Source organism: Drosophila tropicalis, unplaced genomic scaffold (genome assembly GCF_018151085.1).
Source record: "Drosophila tropicalis isolate 14030-0801.00 unplaced genomic scaffold, ASM1815108v1 contig_562, whole genome shotgun sequence".
In the NCBI taxonomy this organism is placed as follows: domain Eukaryota; kingdom Metazoa; phylum Arthropoda; class Insecta; order Diptera; family Drosophilidae; genus Drosophila; species Drosophila tropicalis.
In genome coordinates, this window is record NW_027173037.1 from 162,542 (window position 1) to 178,486 (window position 15,945).

At 33.3% G+C, this 15,945-nt stretch overlaps 2 protein-coding genes and 1 non-coding gene across 6 annotated transcripts in view; all 3 read right to left on the minus strand.

Moving 5' to 3' along the window:
- Positions 1-8,752, minus strand: part of Nos (Nitric oxide synthase) — a 47,180-nt gene extending 38,428 nt beyond the window's left edge. For 2 of the 4 annotated variants that reach the window (XM_068287466.1, XM_068287463.1), the window contains exon 1: positions 8,447-8,752. The gene's annotated coding sequence lies outside the window, so the exon portion shown is untranslated. The remainder of the gene's footprint in view (positions 1-8,446) is intronic. The other 2 variants (XM_068287464.1, XM_068287465.1) reach the window with 2 other exon arrangements.
- A 1,064-nt stretch (positions 8,753-9,816) lies between these two features.
- On the minus strand, positions 9,817-15,939 carry LOC137575073 (leukocyte receptor cluster member 8 homolog). Its single transcript, XM_068287473.1, has 6 exons — positions 15,762-15,939; positions 13,676-15,265; positions 12,567-13,362; positions 12,175-12,379; positions 11,894-12,101; positions 9,817-11,819 (listed from the first exon to the last, which is right to left on the minus strand). Exons 2-6 carry the CDS (start codon positions 15,166-15,168, stop codon positions 11,666-11,668), a joined length of 2,856 nt encoding a protein of 951 aa, XP_068143574.1. The 5' UTR covers positions 15,169-15,265; positions 15,762-15,939; the 3' UTR covers positions 9,817-11,665.
- LOC137575136 (small nucleolar RNA SNORD53/SNORD92) lies at positions 12,448-12,526 on the minus strand. Its single transcript, XR_011032121.1, has one exon. It is a non-coding gene; the product is annotated as a small nucleolar RNA SNORD53/SNORD92 (small nucleolar RNA).
- Positions 15,940-15,945: the final 6 nt, after the last annotated feature.

The following is a 15,945-nucleotide window of genomic DNA, read 5'->3' on the forward strand; positions in this document are numbered from 1 at the left end:
TAAAACTTCTGTACAAGTTGCCCATAGAAGGATCCATGAGTTGCTTTGGTCATATCATGGAATGGAATTTCAATTACTTTCGAGTAACATTTTAATATGTTAATTTATCTCTTTTTTTCAGTTCTAAATTGATTAAATTAGGAAAAGACAAAAGAAGCTCAATAAAGAAGACATCAATTAAAAGATTTAGTTATTACCGATCGCTTCTGGTGGAGCTATCTGATGTTGTGAAATCCACAAGAGGCTAGCTATGAGCCAAGCAGACGAATGAACAGAACTATAAGGAAAGTCTTCTACTTAAACCTAAATCCAATAATTGTGGTATTTAGCCATAAAAGAATTAAACTGGCGGAAAACATAATTTAACATAATTCAATCTAGTACAAGTACATGATCAAAAATGTTAATCTGATGTAATCAAAGGGCAAACTCTGATTTAGTGGCTTGCTCAACTCTAAATACGCTTCTCTTGACAGTTAAAATTCAATCACCAATCTTATGCTAAAGCTAATAGAGATCTGTTTATAGCCCTTGGAACAACCTTTTTGGCTCAACTTTACTCATTTCATCAGCATCATGAAAAAAAACAAAAGGAATCATCAACAACATTTGACGAAGGAACCACAACTGTTGGCTTTTAGCTATAAAAATAGACTTATACGACTCTTCTGAATCAATCCAGGCAATTAATTGATTGATTGATTAGGCTAACCAATAATAAGCCTAAAACACACACACATACACATACAAGGACACCACAAGATAAACCAATAACAAATTCAACAAAACAAACCGTAAATGTGTGGTCATCATTTTCATTTGCTTAAGCAATTTTCCAACTCCCCTCTCAGCCCACAACTCGTAAAACAAATAAAAACAAAGGACAATGATTGTCCTCTTTGTCCCACCCAGTAATTAGAAAGAGATGGGCGATTGTTAAATGTTAAAATGTGCGCTGAACTCGAGGCAAAATTTGTTGGGCCTAATGTCAGTCAAAAAGCCAAATCAATTGCAGTTCACTGGGCACACTTCTATGTATATAAGTATATATATCTATCTATGTATGTATATGCTGGTTCTCATTTTGTTTGGCAAATCGCAAAACCAACAAATTTATTTTGCCAGGAGCAACAGCTTGGCAATGCCATAGCCAAAAATTTCCGACAACCCGAAAAATTTTCACGTTTTGCCATCTGTTGCCATCGAGCAACAAAAGCGTGAAAAGCGTGCTTTAATATCAAAAAGAACTTCACTTTAGAAGGGTGAAAGGGTTAAGCAGATGTTGTCTGTAATGCGATGCCAGGACTTCATTAATTACATACATAGTTTAGGTAAGTACCTATCTACCTTCATAGTATATATGTAGCTACCTCTTGTTACTTAACTTGTTTAGCAACAAATTAAAGGTGCACTAATTGAATTCTCATAGAGTTGTTCTCATCGTCAGAGTTTTTGATTAAGAAAATGTATGTGCCCGGCAAATGTAAAATTTACTTTTGTGGCTTTCACAACGTAAGAAATTGCCATTTAAAGATACTTTTAATTGCTTTCATTTTGTTCACTGTTTGTGCTTTGTTTGTGGTCGCCCAGAGGCAGCAAACAGCATAAGTCTCCAGTGTATTCTGGCTGAGTTATAGTTGAGGGAATTTTTGTTGTTTCTAATGGAAAGTTAATGAGCTAAGCTTCAATGCAAACGAAACAAAGAAGTTGGACAAACACAAATTGTAGCGTCAGTATTTAATCTTTTAATTGTAAAAGAAAAAAAGTTGCAATTAGCTTAGGGAAATCTTTATATGGTAAATGTAAAATATAATTATATTATCTTTACTGTATGGTTTTTAATTGTAGCAGCATTGAAATGTTTTTCATTTTCATGCTCCTCTTAAATATTGTCCTTCTTTGCTGGCACACCTTGCGTATACGTTATTTTTTCCGCCAAGGAATGATTTTTAAACCATCTACATATATTGATAGATGTCCCTTGCTCCCAAAGTTGGATGGTAGATTCTTGTAAAAAAAAGGGCAGGATTTTGTTTTAAATTTTTAGCAGGCAATCTTCATTCTCCATAATTTGATACAAATTAATCTATAATATTAATAATTAATAATAAATGTGGCATAGTAATAAAGGATATTGTTTTGGAAGTTTAGGGTTCCATAGAGGTCAGTGAAACTAGCTGTCACTTTGTTTCAATGGCTTCAATTCTTTCAAAAGTTGGATCTTATATAAATATAAACCAAATCAAAGTTGCTAAGAACGGCGCCAAATCAAAAAAACAACTAAGCTCAAACGTTGCTCCAAAGTAACTCTGCTCATGGCGATTTGAGAAGGTATACTTATCAAAAATCGAATTTATCTACCTGGTATGACTTTATATGTTATCTTAGTGTCTTGGCATGCCGAATATTATATCGGTTTAAAATGATCAAATTTATGCGTAGAAACGTATTTCATTAAAGGTGTTAAAGTTGGCTATTTGTAGAGGTAAAAGGGCTCCCGTCGTGGCTCCTGCCCAAATCGTGGAAACTAAAACACATTATCGGCATTTGAATCCCAGATACAAATTTTACTTGTTTAACATTAAAACTAAATGCTGAAGCATTAATTAATTCTTTGGGAAGGGCATAACCCAAATGACATTTTTAAATATTAAATATCTTTCTATATCTTTTCCTTTTGTCTTTATCTCTAGCACTTCTCAGAGAGCAGTTTCGGTCAAAAGTGTCTAGTGCAAAGAAAAAGGTTTTCCCTACACAACATTTTTCAATTTTCAGCTTCTTCAACTCAAAGAGAAATTTCAAGATGATTTCTTTTTAATTCATTTTATTTAATTTCCTGGGTTTTTTGTTGGTTGCTTTACTCTATAATTTCATTAGAGTTCAGATCTCGGAGCCTTTGAGTAAATTATAATTTATAATAATAATTATTATTTACAATTGTAACACCAAATAAAGGGAATACCTGACTACAAGATTGATTTGATTATGTAATATTGTGTTTCACTATGCATTCATTTTTTAAATCAAATCCATGACTTTTAATTTGCAATCCTTATAGATTACAAATATCCTAGAAAGTTTCACACGAAAACACGAACTATTATAACTATTCCACATTTGAAAAGACATCGCATTAAACTCTTTTTCAATAATAATTTTACACTTTTGAAGTTTAATTTAAATTAAAATTGAGAAAATTTTGAATTCTAATCCATTTTTTTTTTGTGCGTTTTAAATAACATTATAAAACTAATAAAGAGAATTTAAACCAAAGCAACAAATTAAGAACAATGTTAGAAAGGATAGAATTAAGAAATTAGGAAACCAATTCATAAATGTTGCTGATGAATAAATAAAAAAAGGTTTCTAATGGTTTGAAATAATTCATCTACTTATCCTCTCATGTTACAGCATATAAATTGTTCTTTTTTGTATCATTTTGGTAGCCCCAAATGTTGCCATGATTTCAAAAGATTACACCTAACACAACAACAACACCAACACCAGCAGAAAAAAGTGTTGATAAAATATTAAAACTGTATTGTGCTACCACCGAAAAGGGTTTAACCAGCTGCCTAGAATCTCCCACATTTCGGGCACATACAAAAATCTCATCTTACACGACTTCAACACAAACAATCATCCCCTCATTTCCTCCTTACACCAAATCAGCATTTTAAATCCAATCAATTGCTTTAAAATAAACTTTCTTTTGAATAAAATCAAAAGCAAAATCCCATAACAACGAAAACAGCAAAAGCGTTGAATGCTTTTCGTATTATCTCAAATGACAACACACACACACACCCACACAGGCAGCACGAGAACGAACAAGAGCAAGAAGGCAAAAAAAAAAAAAAATACAGGAGACACAAAAAAATCAAAAAAAGACGTAAAAAGATCGCAGCACAATTGAAAGACAAAAGCAAACACTGCAAAACGCAAATGGAAAAAATCGACAGCAAAGAGAAAAGAAAAAATTCCCACAAATCTGTTAAGAAAAACCATTTAAATGGCACCGAACAAAACCAAGCGAGGAGTGCGAAAAAAAACTGTAGCCTACATTTGCGGGCCAGGCAGTTAAAAGGTGGCCGAGCTCACTTTGCTGTGCGACCACAAGTGAGGGCGAATAGTGACTGCTTAGCAAGCGATTTAAAAAGAAAAAAGCAACTCAATTTTTATTTTGGGATATTTAAGAAACTATTGAAAACTTAACTATTATTTTCCAAAAATTTTTGGTATACCAAAAATGAAGTAAACCAAAAGAATAGTAGTTGGAACTAAATGCTCTAGAGATTATCAGAGAATATAAAGGTGAGAGTTTAGGAAGTTTATTTTAAAGTCATAGACAGAGACACTTTAAATTAAAGGTAATTTAGCCAGAGAAACTTCAAATTTAAGGTAATTTAGCCGTTAGCCTCAAAATGAGCATTTCTCATGTGTCTCTTTCTAATGTACCAATTAGTCTTTGAAATCTGAGCAACATCAAATATATTAGTATTGCTAAATAAATTAATTGAATTTCATTCAGCAACAACAAATGTCAGTTAACAACTTGTTATTTGTTTTGACATGACAAATACTTAAAGATGCAAATACACATATATTGGGTGAGCAAATATACTTCTACTTCTTCCTACCAATCCCAACACTCAAGAGATATTTTGTCTGTAAATAACAATAAATAAATATTAAATATTGACACAGCTGATGCTGCTTCTATTGCTGACATTAACCAAAAAGTCGAAAAAAAAAAAACAAAAATATGAACCTACACATAAATTTTATACTTTATATATGTATGTAAACCCACACATTTATGTATGTTTGAAAGTGTGAATATTTTGTTAAGGATACAAACCTGAAAAAACCCTTGATCCAATATGCTTTGCCTTTCATATGTAAATCTAAGGCGAGTTGCTTAGTCAAGCCTCATCGTTTACCTTTTTCTGGCCACAAAATGGCAAAGAGCTGATGCAAAACCCCACAGAAAAGATAGCCACACACATTTAAAGGTTTATTTACTTATACATATGTATGCATATGAGAGATACTCTTACAAGTGCTGTACAAATTTGTATTATTTACTTTGAAACGAACCAAGTTTAAGGCACTTCATAAATTGTGAATATGTGAAATGTTTCGCACAGCTGGGGTCAGAAGGATATCAAATTTTTTTTAAACATTTCTTGTTTTTTTATATACTACAGACTTGAGCAGCAGCGGCAAATTTATGCATATGCAAGATATATATAAACTTTAATAAAATATTGGATCTAATATGACGGCAACAGATTATTGCAAAAAACTCTCAGAAATGTAGAAAACCAATAAAAATGGGAATCGAAAACTTATTCCAAAATAAGCAAGTTTTGTGGTATATAAGCATAGATTTAAAAAACACTAAACAAGTATTGAACTTAAGCTTACACTTTAATTAAGACTCTTAAGTGTAAGTAAATCAGATATATTGTATGCATTTCTAAACTAATTAAAGCTTGAATATTATTAGACCAACGCCACAAAATTACTTTCTAATTAAAAGTGTCAAAAACAAAACGGAAACCGCGTATCACAATGTCTCTCAAAAGCCACGAATATTATTTCACAATCAGATGAAACTTTAGGCGACTAATAAACGGGTAAATTTATTGACCTCCCTTTTAGGACTTATTCAGATTGGTAAAGCAATAACAAACTTAAATTAATCATTTAGTTTAGTAACTAGACCCAAAGAAACCGGCAGCAACATATACCAACAGATTCTAAGACATACTAAACTAAACATGTTTCTAAATCTTTGACTAATGCTTTCATAAAAGTTAACAAAGCCTCTCACTTTGACTAACAATACAGGTGAAAGGAATTATTTCTTTTTGGGATTTTACATTTCATGTAAAACTAAATGAATCACATTGCATAATGCCAAAAACCATCTGTATTGGCATGTGCCAAGCTACTTTTGAAAGAAATAACTTGTAAATTTCATTATAAAACTGCATCTTGTACACACATAAGTTAACTTGGTCCTATTATTTCACTCTCTATATTAAAATACATTTTGTCAAGTTTCTTTTGTTGCCATTTTACTACGTTTCGCTGGCTCTGAATGATGGAAAATTATTCTCCTTCATTCATTAAAGAAATTACCAACAATATAAAAACATTTTTGCACTAAAAAAAAGTCAACATGATTGCACCGAAGTAAAGACACTCTGTTCTTTTTATGTTCACCATTTTTCCATAAACAACTTGTTGGTCTCCCGTTTGCCTCCGACTAAGCCACAAGCATTTTCTTTCATTTACCTAAATTTCTCTTTCTTGAGCATTAGCGATATTCACATTTTGTCTATTTATTAAAGAGAAATAAACCAAATAAAATCTTAATCACATGGTCAAAATAAAAGACGCTACAAAGTATGCAACATCTTTTTTGCCAATTAATTTTTAGTACGAATCCTAGACATTTAGACTAAAATGTACAATCAAATTCTGTCATACCCATAGGAGTCTGAAGTAGAAACTAAAGATTCTGTTCCGCAGTCTGACATATGACGCAGCTGGGTTGGCACAGGAGTGACGCAGAAGACTAAAAGGAAATGAGACCTTTTTTTTGTGAAAAGTGGAGCAAACTTTTCATTTGGTTGCTTTTGTGTTTTTGTTTTATTCTTGATGTCTGCCGGTCTCTTTAAAGTGCTAATTGTCGTATCATTTTATATTAGAATCGAGTTAGAGAAAAAGAGAGAGACTCTTTGACAAAGTTCTGCGAACATTGTTAATGGACTAATTTGTGGCTCTAATTGCGAGGGAACGAGAAAATTTCAGTCGATTGGAGTGTGTTTAGGATACGGCCACCCAGTCTACTCATTTATTAATGATTCATTTTTAATTAATTAATTTCATTTGCAGGCAAAAACAGTTTATTCTCTAGTTTAACCCGCACACTGATAGCCTGACTTTCAGCCTTTCCATTTCAGTTTTTACTCCTCTCATCTTCTGCTCTAGTGATTTATTTAATTGCAAATTAAATTTCAAAATTGGCAAGAGGCAACATTAATCAATTGACTTTCTGAGATTTCTTATGTGCGAATGTCAATTGTTCTTCACCAAAAAGGAGGAGATAAGAGTTAAAGGCAGAGGAAGAGAGAGAGAGCTTATTATTGCTCAATAATTATAATTAATCAATAATTATATGGAAATAATGTAAAATCTATGCATACAAATTAAGTGTGAAAATTACAATAATTTATTCCATTTATTCATGAGCGAAAGTGTGGGAAAATTTACCTAATTATTGACTAATGATTTTTTTAATCAAAAATTAATTATTTCCACGGAACTTTTCCTTCTGCCAATCCAAAATTTGCATACATTATGGAATAATAAGTGTTTTTTTTTTTTAACAGATAGATTTTTTAAATTAACAAAATAAGTATATACTTATTGTTAGATTATATAATTAGATTTATTTCTCAAAGATAATTTGAATAAACTAATTTACTCATTAACTTTAAATCTTTGTAGTTTTTTTTTTTTTTTTTTGTAATTTAAATATTCTATTGATTAAACTGTTTTGTTTTATTTTCCTTATATTTGGCTTTGCTGATGTAGGCAAATACTCCGAATATTCTCGGAATCTAAAATTTAACCTTCTAACAATAAGGAATACATCCTCCTTACCAAATAAACAATATCTTTTACTACGTTAATAAAACTAATTTGTATTTTGAAATTTGATTTTCACTTGGGAAATTGAAAAGCCGGCTCGACTTTCAAAAAATGATTAGAGAACTTTTTGAGTAGTTTCTTTTTTCTTATTTTAATACAGTTCAGAAATGGTTAAAATTTGAATTGCATAAATATTCCAAAGAAAATACATTTATGTAAAAACTAAATCCATCCACAACTGTATAATTGTTTTTTTCTTGCACTTTACTCAACATATTACTGAAGAGCCAAGGGGATTTTCTAGGGCAAAGTTTTAACAAAAAATTGTTTTGCAGCTTAATCTTTTTGTATTAACATTAAAAATTTTGTAAAATGTTTATTATTGTAACAATTAGAACGTTTAAGGGATTAATCTAATATTTCGGGAAAATATTTTGTCATAAGTATTTTTTATTTTTTTTCGACAAACAACATATTCGAGATTAAAAAGGCATAAAAGTGTCTTCAATTTCATACAACCTAAATGACACTTTCGTTGTAAATATTTCTGAAAAATGCTACACCTTTAATTGATATGTTTTTTGTACTTTCAATTTGCTTTATTCCATAATCTATACAAATCCTGCACTGCCAAATAAAATGTCTTACACTTTTGCTTATCAATAAATGAAGTTACAAATCTTAATTTTTTAAATTTCATTCACTTTCATTTCATTTTTTTTCCTATCAATTTTTGAAACCTTTAAATTATGCATTTAATATAAATTAAAATATTTACCTTTATGCACCTTAACATTCAGCATTTAAAACAAAATTCACAAATTAAATTTCTCAATGTTAAAGGATATTATTTGCCTTGCTAATTAATTTAATTTGCATCTGCAATCGAACACTGCTCACACAAGCACAACCAATTTAAAGCATTGGCCAAAATACTTTGACTTTATTTTGCCAGCTTCCTTTTGATTTATTTATTTATTATTTTTTTTCTTCGATTTTTTGTTGTTAACAATTTTTGTTTTGATTATCTTCGGTTTGGTCCACTTTTACCGGTTTGGCTTTCAGCGCGATCTAACGGACTCAAGCGCCGTGCGTTAACTGAAACTAAGACAGCAACGCAGCATCCTTAAATACCAGACTCGTTGTTCATCTTTCAGGGGCGGTTCAACAACAGCAGCATTGACAGCAGAAATTACAGATTTATTACTCATTATAAGTGGTAAACAAAGCAGCAGCTGAAAAATGTATTAAATTTCTATTTTGGCTAAAGTAAATAGAAATTAATATTATTAACTAATTATTTTATTCTGTTCGGGTCAAATATAAAAAAATTATATCAAAACGACACAAATTTATAGGACTTACCATAAGTGGGTCCTGTTTATGGCAAAAAGATTTAGCCAATGCTTCAACCAAATTGAAAATAATCGATAAATATCGATTTATCGCCCGGACAATTCAAATTTGCAGCTAAGCGATAAACGTGGAATCTAATTGTTGCTTCTTGCAAGTTAAAATATTATGGGAATCACCCTTTCTTTCTTACTTCAAACAGATCTGGTACATACATATGTATGTAAAGGGGAAATATTTCAAAATTTTGTATAGATTTCGACCTTTTTGAATGTATTCAGAACATTTGTTTTAGTTTGCTAACGAATGATTTTTTAAAAACCTTTGCCTTTATGTTGGAAAACACAACTCACGTAACCCATTTAAGTCCTTTAAAAAAGAAACAAAGACAGCACCTTTTTGATTTGTGATTTAAAAGCGAGATAATCTTTTATTATTATTCACAACTCAAGTCGTGTGTGGCAGAAAAAGTGAAAAATTTTCAGCATTAATGAGCTGAAATGTTTTTTCGAATATTTTGCAATTCGCTTATTTTTTGGGTTTTTTTTTTCAACTTTCATGGAGATTAATATGTAAATTTAACAAGACTTAATACTAAGCTAATCTGTATAGTTTTGAAATATTCTAGTTTAATTAGTTCACCATATATATAAATATATATATTTATGTAGAATATGTATTATTTTATAATCTCTATATATTTATATATACATATATATATAGGTTTCGAAAAGCCCTAATTGTATGTAAAAGTTACTTAATATAAGTTAATATATAGTACATTATGATAGCCGATTGGTTGCTTCATTTTGTATTGAGGGATATTTTCAACTTTGATCTTACAATAAATGATTAATGACATATTAAAATTGGAAGAGCTTACAAAAACTTCCGGATTTCACTTTTTTTTCTTCTTCTGCTGATTGAACCGGCCCTTGGCAGATGGCAAATGAATTGATAGATGGCGATGGTGTTGGTGTTGGATGTGGTTCCCCCAGCTAGAGATTTGCTTATGCTTTTACTTGATTGGTTCGCATCGCCTGTTCCACACACTGTTGTTCGATTGATCGATGGTTGGTTGGTTCGTTGGTTGGTTGGTTGGTCGGTTGGTTGGTTGGTTGGTAATCGATGATGTTGTTGAGTTGTCGTATATATATACCGGTATACAAGAGAGATAAGACATTAGTATAAACATTTTTTAAAACAATTTAAACGAATAACAATTATTAAGACTAAAGCTTAAGAATTAATTTTAAAAAACACCGAAATGTTTCTTTCATAAAAATGGGGGTAATGCAGAAAACAAAAAAAAAAAATAAAAATAAAAGGTATACGAAGAACGAAACAAGACCTCTTCGTCCTTTCGAAGGCTTAAAAGGTTGTTCTACATTGCTTAGTATTGTTATCCTTGTTTGTTTTTTTTTTTCTTTTTTTTTTTTTTGTCTTCAGATATTAGATTATTAGTTCTGGTGTATTATACAAGATACATTATATACACGATTTTTGTATATAACACCTTTTGATATGAAAATCTGTATCAGTTTAGTTTTTCCATGCTCTTGATTTTTTTTTCTCACAATCTTAAAAAGTTTTCTTGGCAATTTGTAGCTAAAATTTGCTAAACAAATGTTTATGCATACAAATTGCCTGAAATAATCGATTCCAATAATTTATTGAATGGATACTGTTGGGGGACTTCTTTTGTTGGTAAACCTAAAAGATGTCTATATAGACTTCGATGAAGGGCAATTATTCTGGAAACAATTAACGAGTGTAGAGCTGATTCCTAGTAACAAGGCAACGGATGCAGCTTAAATTACAAAAATCATCTGAAAACAACTCCTGATCCTGATTTTGAGTCATTATGTTGGCGACGAAGTCCAAAAGAAGACTACTCCAGCCGCAACAAACACTAAAGATGAATAGCATTCAGTTTCATTTACGATTCATTCGCCTACAAGTGTTTTACTGCTTGTAGCAGACTTCCTTTTGCCGCCAATATTCCATCCTTATGCCGACTCCTTCGGCAAAGTTTTAAGCCAATCATTGAACTGCAATCCCAGGCAACTCCTTGAAGATCATTCAGAATATCCTCGAAAGGTATGCGATTTGCGCAAAGCTTTAAAACGCTGAGAATAGAATTATTCCGGAATCAGTCGGAGCATCACCAAAGGTAATTAGTCTGCAATTTCATCATCCATCATTATTTTTGGCCATTGAAACAACTGAAGAAGTGTCCATCCATCATCATGAATCGTTATGTATCTTGGTCCTGTACTCGCAATCGCAGCCACTTAGTTTCATAATATGCATCTTCATTGTAGGATCATTTGCCGCATTTTGTTTAAAGTTGATGTGTCGTTTTTTTTTTTTTTTTTTTTTTTGTTGTTTAGAATTTTGACTGAGACGGAGAGGCAGGGAAATGGGAAAAGGGGCATTTTGATTGCATTCCTTTTATGGGGGGGATTAGGAATAGAAAATGTAGAAAATTCCGATCTCAAACTTATGTACAAACTTGGAAACGCGAGGGGTGAAATTTGAAAAAGTCAAGGCGAAAAACTAAGCAAAAGAGAAACAATTTCTCAGAGTGTGTCTTCGAAAGCGACATTTCGCTAACAACTTGATTTCTGTGATTGAGAGCTCTTCAAATGACAATAGCAGCGGCATTCTTGCAATCAATTTGCGCACCATCTGCTGCATAGGGCAAACTGAATGTATCTAGCCATTCTTTGCACTTTTCAATGTTATCGAAAGCGAGAATATTGCTGACATATTCGACACTAAGATTGGGACGATAACTGAAACGAAAATGAAAATAATATGTTATTGAAGCTTCAATCGAGAAAATGACATATGTATACAAATAACTTACGATTTAATGATGATACGGAGAGCAGCTTTACGCTCTCTTTCCAAGAACCATTCAATCATATGGCCCGACATTAATGGAGCTGTCTTATATAATTCAAATAATTTACAATAATTGCCCAAAGACCAGGCTGAACGGAATTGTAAGGCATGTGCAATCGCTGGATTCTCGCGCTGATCAGTTGTTATCGATCGCAAAACAGTGGTTATGTCTAAAAACAAAAATATAGATCATAAATTAATACTTAAAACTGACTTTTAGTATGGGGTTATTTGAATCTTTACCCAAGGTATTCTTTGTAAAGATGTAGTAAAGTATGCGATAAGCTGTGAATTCCAATGAATTGATACTCTTGCCTCCAATCTCAAGATAAAGCATCTTCAATTGCGTCTGACATTGATTGAACTCCTCGTGATCACCCTTCTCCATGGCAATGCGGGCATGCGTCTCATAAACTTCCACTGTAAACTGATCGCGTATACCTTGGACCTAGAAAACAACAACAAGATATGTTAAAACTTTTCACACAATTGGTTCAAGTAAAATAAAACCGAATCTCAATCAGACAGCCAGAGGGGAATTTCATCAATGGAAGTCAGGTATATTGCGAAACCATTTGAATATCATCATAAATGAGAAAACAATGAAAAATAAAGAATATATCTGATATACTTACAGTCAAATCCTGTCGTATGGACTTCAACTGATCACACGCGTAATGATAATCCTGATTGGCACGCCATTTATTTTTCACATTACTCAACGAATGTGTTAGCACCTCAACGGGTCGAACTTCAGTTGGTGATGGTGCCTTGGTGAGGCGTAAAAATGATTTCTCTAGATCCCTACATGTGCCTACAATATGTAAATCAAGTAAATCTAAACCTCCGGCGCCTGAACCTTCCACATCTTCATAGAATGATGATCGCGACGATGAGGATTGTTGCTGATGCTGGTTTTGTTGCTGTTGTTGCAACATTTTCTTCTTATTTTTGGCCGTGGTGAGACCAAACGGTGAGCTTGCAATCGCAACGACCGATTTCTTAGCCGAACCAGAGCCCTGCTGAGAGAATCGTGCCGCACGCTGTTGCAAACGCGCTGTGTCATCATCAACGGCACCGCCAACACTACTTGAATGTTGGCTATAGAAATGAGCTTGCTGCTGTTGTTTTTTATTTTTCAAATTTGAAACTGTCGACGACGACGTAGATGATGATGCCGCTGCTGCTGCTGCAGCCGCTGCAGCTCTTCGGTTTTTCCGCAGTATCAATTTTTGTTGCCTTCGCGACATATTTGCATTTATTGGTATAAAATCAAGGGACTCATTCGAAACGGACTTGCGTAACATTTTTCGTGCGGGTGGGCTATTTGCATCGCTGCTACGCGAACGGGATCGCGAACGTGAATATGGTGAACGCGAACGTGAATAACGTTTTCGGCTGTTGTATTTGGAAGAACTAGTTGATGGCGATCTATAGAAGAAAACACAATTAATATTTGATTGATTTAGGTATTGAAGATGAGTTATACATGGGTTCGTTACATATCGAAAATGAAAGTTTCAGTATTTGAATAATTAGGTCATTCATTGATTTGGTTGGGCAAGTCTCATTGAATTGGTTTCGCTTGTTTAAAGTTAATAAAAAGTATTTCAAGAAGAATTCCATTTAAAATTGATTATGAATGCATTCTTAATCGACAAGAATCGTGCTGATCATGACACGACTCTGGGAGAGAGAAAGTGTGAACCCATGTAACTCCATTGCTAATATTGCTTGTACTTACCGCGAACGACTCCGCGAATAGCGGGCGGACGAACCGTAGTTGTTAGTGGACATTTTGTTAAAGGCATTGACTTTCTGTTTGAAATGATTGACATTTGGCTTGCCCGATTTCTGTTCGACTTGATGGTATTGTTGGTTCTGCTGCGGCTGATTTTGTTGTTGCTGCTGGTGTGGATTTTGATCCCGCTCTTCCCTTTCACGCTCCTGCTTCTTATTAAAATAGTTGCTACGCTGCGGTGGTGGCGGGGTCGTATGATTCAATACCACATCAATGCCATCTCTTTCGCTATGCACCGTTGGCATGGGTTCGTTATCCCAATCTCTGGTCCATAATTCATTACGATTGGCGGCAGCCATAATTTTTCCCTTCAGACATATATCAATTTGATCTTTATCCAAATCGGTATTACATTTGGAATAGCAACGTGCCACATACTGATTAAGAGAATCGGGCCAAGTATCATTGGTTGCCATTTGAAAATTATTTGGACGCTTAAAAGGAGCAGGACCAGCTGAAGCAGCAGCATTATCAGCAGAAGCAGAGGGATCAGACGATGATGAAGCTGTAGGTATAGAAGCATTGATAGACTCCATCATAGGTGGTGGTGGTGCTGCAGGTAGTACCACTGAAGCGGGTGGTGGCATTTTTGGCACTTCTATGCCAGCCATTGATGGCAATGGTGGCGGAGGTTTGCTTAAATCTGGTACTATTATGTGTGGTGACTGCTGCTGTTGTTGTTGTTGGTTTTGATCTTCATTGATTGATGAATTTTGATCAATATTAAACATATTTTTAGTTATATTGTTATTATAATTATTATTATTAAAAATTTGTTGATCATGCATTTGATTTTTGTTTTTACGTTTACGTTTCTTTTTGTTATTATTGGTGTTGTTATTGTTAAAATTATTACCCATATTGGGTGAATTATTCAATGATTGTTGTTGCTGATGCTGCTGCTGATGTTGTTGTTGTTGTTGCTGAAGAGGATTCGGAGCATTAGCCAAACGTTTTTGATTTAAATTCAAATTGAACCTTATGCCGCCAAAATTCTTTTGTTGTTGTTGTTGTTGTTGTTGTTTATTGTGCTGATTATTGTTGTTGGTGTTATTATTGATGCTATTGGTGTTGGTGTTGTTGTTGTTGTTGTTTGTTGGCGGAGGTGGCGGTGGAATTGCAGGCAATGGCGGAGGTGGCGGAGCCGCGCAGTTATTACTGAATCCTGGTGGTACATTTGATGAACTAATTGTGGATGTAACTTGTGGCTGCTGCTGTTGTTGTTGGTAACGCATATAATATTGATAATATTGTTGATATTGTTGCTGATAGGCAGCCGCATTTTGATTGGCATACCACGCATAATTATTCCACTGTGCGGCGGCAGCAGCAGCATTGCCTGGATTGCCAGACTGTTGCTGCTGATGTTGTTGTTGCTGTTGCATTTCTTGAAGTTGCGGTATTAAGGGCGGCGGTGCGCTCATGGCATCGGACATTGTGTGTTACGATGATTTTATTTTTCTGCTGTTTTCTATTTTTACCTGAACTTACCTTGTTATTCTTTTGTTTCTTTTTTTTTTTCTTTGCTTTTAGCTGGAACACAAAAAGGCGAAAATTAGCATTAGTTTAGAGCATTGCGCAGGCCTGTGACGTCACTGCTTCGAATTATTTAAGTGATTATCACCCAACTCAATATTAGGCAAATTTAATGTACATACATATATGTACATACATATACATAAAAATCAAAATTGATCACATTCAACATATACAAAACTCAAACTCAAAACTTTAATAAAACTACACGTTGCAGCTGTTCATTTACTTTAGCGCGACACTTTAATGCATACACAAACACGTGTGGCAACGCAGTTTAGGAAATTGGGGCGGAGACATACAAATATTAGTGTCACCTAGTTAAACACCTTTTCTAATGGTAGATTACTGAGTCATCTATCTGTCTTTTTATTAATAGCAACATTGTGACACAAAATCTAATGTGGCATCCCCGCCTCTTTTGTTACCTATGTATTCAGAAATGTGACGCCATTTTGTTTTCTTTTGGTTTTTTCTTTTGTTTCTCACTCACCTAATTTTTTCTCCTTAAGTTTTGCCTCTTTCAATTGTTTCCAATTTTTCGAAAGAAGCCGAACGTTTGGACGCTTTTTTGTTTTTATTCCTGACACAAACTGTAGCTAAACACGTAATGCAAAAAAAACAATACCATTTTTCATTACTCGATTTTCACCATGACAGAAAAAACATTGCCTCCC